At 35.8% G+C, this 6,559-nt stretch overlaps 1 protein-coding gene across 1 annotated transcript; it reads right to left on the reverse strand.

Annotated features, from left to right (window-relative positions):
- Positions 1-281: 281 nt before the first annotated feature.
- Positions 282-6,270, reverse strand: LOC146941957 (GATA transcription factor 25-like). The gene is made up of 8 exons (XM_085755879.1): positions 5,862-6,270; positions 5,683-5,766; positions 5,436-5,569; positions 2,512-2,619; positions 2,313-2,418; positions 947-1,015; positions 793-858; positions 282-704 (listed from the first exon to the last, which is right to left on the reverse strand). The coding sequence occupies exons 1-8, from the start codon at positions 6,129-6,131 to the stop codon at positions 612-614; spliced, it is 930 nt and encodes a 309-aa protein (XP_085612005.1). The 5' UTR covers positions 6,132-6,270; the 3' UTR covers positions 282-611.
- Positions 6,271-6,559: the final 289 nt, after the last annotated feature.

Consider the following 6,559-nt stretch of genomic DNA (forward strand, 5'->3'; position numbering starts at 1 on the left):
AAAGAATGGTGAAAAATGAGACATTAATAGTGTTAATTTATTTAAAGTGAATTTAAAATAAATAATAAAATCGTTAAAATAAATATACAAGTGTTTATTACTTTTTTGATTGAGGTCTCATTTTTGTTTGAGTATTGCCATCAAAAAGTTATGGCCATTAACAGGTAATGAATCTCAACCATTGAAATAAAAAACTAATATATCTATGGTTCTGCATAAACTTTCCCATCATGGGAAACAAATTTCCTTTCCTATTGAATATTTAGCAACACTTGAAAGAAGAAAAAAAATGTTTGACTAGACAATTGGCATTAAAAAAGCAACTTTCCCATGGTGGGAAAATCTGTCCGAGGCTAAATGCCACCCACAATTTCACAATAATTAAAGTATCAAACTAAAACTAGTGTCCACCCAATGAAAACTAAATTAAGTCATCATTCAAATTCCACTTTATACATTCCGAGATAAACAGCTAATTCAACTAATCCAGGAGCATATTTTAAATAGATCTCATGTGTTGACGAAAGCCTCTCTAGAGCTGTACATTCTATCAGTCGAATCCATTGGAATTACAATAAATTTGCGAGTGCCAAAGCCAATGATTGGAAAACTCATTGATCGGATACCACAGCTGTTTTATCATCAACAGATTCGTTATGCGCAGGAGCAGTCCCACAGTTCAAGTCCTCATTACCCTCACCGACCTGATCATCAAATGTAAATATTGGTAAACAAATGCATTTACTACCACTCTGAGTAAACAACAACCCAATGAAGTCAACATAAGCATACCTGCTCAGGTTGTGGAAGAGGGTGCGGTTGGTGGTTTCTCTTTGAATTAGATAGATCCCTCATACCCTGCAAAATTTCTTAGTCGGAATTTGCAACTAATGTACTGGCAACTACACAATTAAACAATAATCCAATCTAGTGAATGACAGCATACCTGCTCAGGTGACGCAAGAGTATGTTGTTCGTGATTTCTCCTAGCAGTAGATAGATCCCTCAAAGTACCCTACAAAATTTCAATGTCAGAATGTGCGGCTGCTGGCAGATCCACAATTAGAATCATTGGCTTCACGGTTGGATAAATTTGAATTTAATGCTTAAAAGAATATAGATTCACCTCCCTTGACATGCTTTGAAACTATGTTGTCAAAGCGAAAATGTGGCGCGGCGCGGCCACCCCACAAATTGGTGCGGTACGGTAGAGGGCGCTATTTTGTGGCGCGGACACTAGTATATTTAATACTAAAATACCATATTGTTCAAAAAGAAATACTAAAATACCTTAAACATTACTTAAAATTCATGAAGTTAATGTTTCAAAAATTATAAAACTACCCTTAAAACCGTTTAAAGTAATGTGCAAAACCGTCTTTCTGCGTGGTGTGTGTGTAGCGGCTGCTTTGGCAGCATCAAATTCCCCCCGCACTCCTGAATAGCGGGCCGCTTTTTTTCGTCGCGGCTAGGAGCGCTGGGCTGTTTTTTTCCGCTCCGCTATAGCGGGCGGCGCGGCCGCTATTAACAACAGAGCTTGAAAGGGTTAGGACTGGGTGACTTTGTGGAGGCAAAGTTGCCATGACTTTCTCTCTATCTATCTCTCTCATCCTAACTACCCTTTCTCTTTCATCTTCCTCTCTCACAAAACACCCTAAAATACACTTAAGTCACCATAACTTTCCCTTCATAAAGTCACTCAATTTCAACCCGCTTTAAAATGGGAGGTAAAGGAGTATAGATAAATATTTGCCATTCATGAAGAAAATAGTTAAAATAGCACATTGAAATTGATATCAATAAACAGATATCACACACAATGATTTTAGGGAGAAAGAGTTCACAATGCTGATATTTTAGAATGAATGAAAATGCAAGTCTTCGATGTCATCTCAAAATGAAACCAACTCTCAACCAACAATTAAAAATTCTGTTTTGCAATTCCAATAAAATGAAAGAACAGGTGACTTGATGCAGAGTCCGTCCCTAGGTCCTAACAGCAAGGCCGGGGGAGCCTTCTGATTACAATGAGAGTTCTGTGTCTCACATCTAGCTGATATGAGACTCACACTTCTACATCAATGCCATCTGGTGGGAAGAAAAGTTTGTCCACACTGCAGGTGGACAATCCATTCTTTAATAACGAAGTGAAGTGCGATCCAAGACCTGCCGTTTAACCCATAGCACTAAAGAGACATAGGAAAAAGTTTATCTTTTTTTTTTTTTCTTTTCAATTTCAACTGCTTTAGATAGATGAACATGAACAAGAGGTTTTCTACCCAAAACAAAACATATGGATGATGAATACTTACCCTATTTGCCCAGAAAAGCCCACAAGCATTGCATAGTGTCCTAGGGCCAGACGGCCCCCTTCGCATCATAGGGGTAGATTTTGAACTGATTCCACAGTGTGTGCATCTGTAAAACCATGTAAATCAAGGAGATAGTAAAACATCTAACGGCAAATCTAAAACAGCACCACAAGAAACCCATATTCAGTCAAAAACTTACGACGTTTCTGATTGAACCACATCTTGCCCTGACTCTGGATCAGAACCCCAACTGTTACCTCCATCTTGTTTCTTAGCTGATGTAAATTGACCCTTACTACGTTGCATCCTGCATTTTAAAAATAGAAAAGAAATAGGTAAGGTGTAAAGAAATTTGAACAGCTACATTGATGGCGATAATAAAAATTGCAGGACATTAAATTATTATGAAGTAACAGGCACCAAAGCACCAGGCCATTTGTCAATACAATCCAAATAACTAGAACATCCCAATAAAGAGGAACACTAGCACAGTCTTTTGGAGCTACACTTTAGCATTGGTATATTTTTTAAGCCAATAAACTTTTGAAAAAGTGATAAATATATGAGTGTGTTTCAAAAAAAGTGTGTTGAATGAAGACACCAAAGAACCAAATCACAAAGTACGGAATATAATCTTTCATTCAAGCAGGCAAGCAATACAATTGTTGGATGTATCAAGCATCCAACATACTGATGGAGGATGCTATTACAGTATGAATTATACTTGAAGTCACTTTGTATTTAATTAAGGATTAAAGATGTGCAGATGTCAAGAAGAACCAAAAACATATAAGAGCTAATGTTTGTTGTCTTAACCTTATTATGGCAAATATTTGTCTCCTAAATCAGAAACATGGAAATACAAAAATAATGTGGTTAAGGACAGAGACAAAACACGGATTGAAGTGTCTGCCCCCAAAAATGCTATATGTGAAATAGTAAATGGAAGAATGACACTGGCTGCTAGCAGAAATGAAACAACTTGGAAAACTATAACACACCTAATTAATATCCTAATGGCTTTAAACCTTTGTACTTCAAAACAAATCATCAGTAAAAGAAGTTTCAATACACAATTGAAAACAAGAGCTGTTTGATCAGCAGTCTGTTTGTAAGATAAGCAGCGGGAAAAAACAACAAATTTTGAGAGGGAGATGTATGATGAAAACAGGCAGAATGGTGCAAATCAGAGGAAGGAGTGTCACGCGTTTCAGCCAGCAGGAGCTGTTTGCAGGACTTATCCATAACAGTGAAATGCTCTACCACAAGCAATTGGAAGCAATGAGGGTGGTGCATCAGTGTTTAGTGTTTTTACATGTATAAATATCTGTTCTATTTAATTTATATAACGTCTACACCTTAATTTTTGCCTATCATATCATATTAGATTCACATATATGTGTACATAAAAATAGGTAGAAACCAAAATCTTTTCTATCATCCGATTTTGAAAATAGCTTTGTGTAAATCACTCATTGAAAGAAATACAAGGGAAGAGCTTTCGGAGTCTATTTACTGAGGGTGCTTTTATTTCAGCCTAGAAAAAATACTGCTTCAAGGAGTGAATTACAAGACATACAAACAAATGAAATGAGACTGAATAATGCACATGCATTTGTTACACCCACAAGATTCAACAATATTCTTTTGAAATTAGAAGCTTATAAGATATCAGTTTGCATAATATGTCAGCATAGCATATCATAATTAATCATCAAATTACGATAGATTCCTTCAACAATTTTGGGACATTTTTTGTGTGCAAATGTGATCCTTGTATTGAACGGAAGGAGTAAAATTTTGAATTTAATCCACAGCAGAATTGCCCCTTTAATCATGTCATAGAATAGTCCTAGTTATTCACATCGCATCATCACATGGTAGCAAAAAGATAGATTTTTTATCAATTTTCAGACAAGAGAAATGCTAAGGTCAAACTCTCTAACACACTCCATTAAACACACTTCAATTAATTAATGCAACACCACCCACTTTTTTAATTTTTACCTTTTAACCGGTTCTTCAAGTTGGAGAGCGGTTGTTTTAATATTTTATTTATTTTATATTATTATTTGGGCTGAATTTTTCATCTTCCACATTCCCCCACTCCTCCAAAACTGTACCAGGTATCTATCAAAAAACAAAAAGAAAACTGTATGAGGTCATCATCTCTGTAGCTTCTGTCGTTCATACTACACTGGAAAACAGTTCCAACATTAAATCCCTCTTTGCAGATGTATCAACTACGTGTGTGGTATTTTTCCTTATGAAACCCACCATTCCTTTGCTTTCTTCTCTTCTACAATCAGTACCAATTGTACCCTTGTACTAATTACAAAACTTCAAATTCACAAATTGATTAATTGTAGAAGATGATAACTTGATACAATTTTGGTCTTTTGGAGGAGAGAGTGAATGTCGAAGACGTGAAGTTCAACCCAAATAATAATAGAGCATTGCTATTCATTTGAGAGAATTCATTTCGAACCGATCACGGAAAGTGTTTGACCAATTAAATTTATTCCTTACTGGAAAACATGGGAAGTCCTCGGTATAGTTTAGGAAATATATCAAGTAAACGAGTGTTTGTGGCTGGGTTTTCTGTCGCGACAACTAGCAATTTCTGTAATAATATAAAATAAATTAAAAATCTCTCTCTCCAACTTGACGAACCGGTTAGAAGGAAAAAAATTAGAAAAACGGGTGATGTGGCATTAATTGATTGGAGTGTGTCTAATGGAATGTGTTAGCGAGTGTGACTTTAACATTTCCCTTCCGACAAAACTTCAATTAACATTGTGCATACTATCTCACAGAAAAGTATATATTTCACATTACTTCACAGTGAGAACACACTGTAAAGCACATCTTGTTGGATCTCTACCATACCAATCAATATTCAATAATATATCTATTACTTACAATTAGCCAACCCCACTTAGTGGGATAATGCTTGGTTGATGTTGTATATCTATTACTTACAATTAAAATGGTTTTAAAAGAAACAAATCCGTTCCAAACCATCATGTGCAAAAAAGATCATAACTAAGAACGATTTTTAAATATAACAGCGCACGATAAATTTTAACTAGAAAATAAGTACGCTTACAATAAGATTCAGACCTTAGTGCAACTTCTTGACGCACTTCATATCTAACTTTCTTATCAAAGTTTCGCTCTTTCCTCTTCTGACGAAACCTAATCAAGGACGCTGCTCGTTGCGGCTGACTACATCTTGTAGGAAATTCAGCACCACTCTACACAAATACCCAAATAATTTAAAAAAATAAAAAATTGTCAGTAACTTCATCCTGGGAGTCAAATTCTACAACAATAATGTATAATTATATATCAAAATTTATATTTATACCCTCTGATTTAGAGGCGATGTGTCCAAACATTGTGAACCCGGATTTAATTCACATCCACCTAACAGTAACAGCACTGATTGAACCTGTAACAAAACAAAAAAAATCAATCTTTCACAATTCACAAGGAAGAAACTAATTAAAATTGAAAAGGGGAAAATAAAAAGGGGAAAAATTGAACCTTTTCAGGGGTAACAGAATCAAAGACATAAACTTGGCCACGAAACGAAAGTGTGAGCTGGCTAGAATCGTCGAATTGTTGAACAGACATATCAGGGTGGTTTCCATCGCCAGAAACATAAACATTTTCAAGTGAAACATCAGTGATTTGACCTTCACCTTCGCCGGAAGCATCTTCAAGGGTTTGTGACTCGAAATGGATGTGATTGTTGTTGTTGTCAGGATCTTCGTTGTTCTTGATCTGGTCGGACATGTTCATAGAGTTGTACATTGTTGGTGATAGTGTAGAATTTGGGTATTTTGATGCATTCGAAGGTGAAACCCTAACCCTAATCCAAACCCTAACCTGATTGATAGAGGGGAAAGAAATGTGTCGGACAGAGAATGTGTTGTGTTGTGAAAGTGTGTGTGAAAGCTAACTATGTCGGAAATCGGAATGATGAAGAGGGGTATTGTTGGGACGAAAATAACCCAAATGCTGCCAATATTTACGAGGTTGTTTCCAGCTTTTTTGATCTTATGATGAGACGAAAAATAGTACAATGTAAGAGGTTCGAATAAAACCGATGAAACCAATCAAACCAAGCTAAACTGAACTAATTTTTTTTTAAGTTTGGTTCAAAAACCGAATTGAAATAACGAACCTTGAACTTGATTGGTTCAGTTCTCGATTTTCAATTATGAAATCTAATAAACATA

This window comes from Medicago sativa, chromosome 3, assembly GCF_051527215.1.
Source record: "Medicago sativa cultivar Bolivia chromosome 3, Bolivia_mono, whole genome shotgun sequence".
Lineage (NCBI taxonomy): Eukaryota > Viridiplantae > Streptophyta > Magnoliopsida > Fabales > Fabaceae > Medicago > Medicago sativa.

Bases quoted from the DNA above. Each gene is read 5' to 3' on its own strand.
- LOC146941957 (XM_085755879.1), bottom strand. From the start codon at position 6,131: ATGTACAACTCTATGAACATGTCCGACCAGATCAAGAACAACGAAGAT. The intron at 859-946 runs GTATGCTGTCAT...GAAATTTTGCAG, and splicing joins CTCTTGCGTCACCTGAGCAG to GGTATGAGGGATCTATCTAA. The intron at 705-792 runs GTATGCTTATGT...TTTGATGATCAG, and splicing joins CTCTTCCACAACCTGAGCAG to GTCGGTGAGGGTAATGAGGA.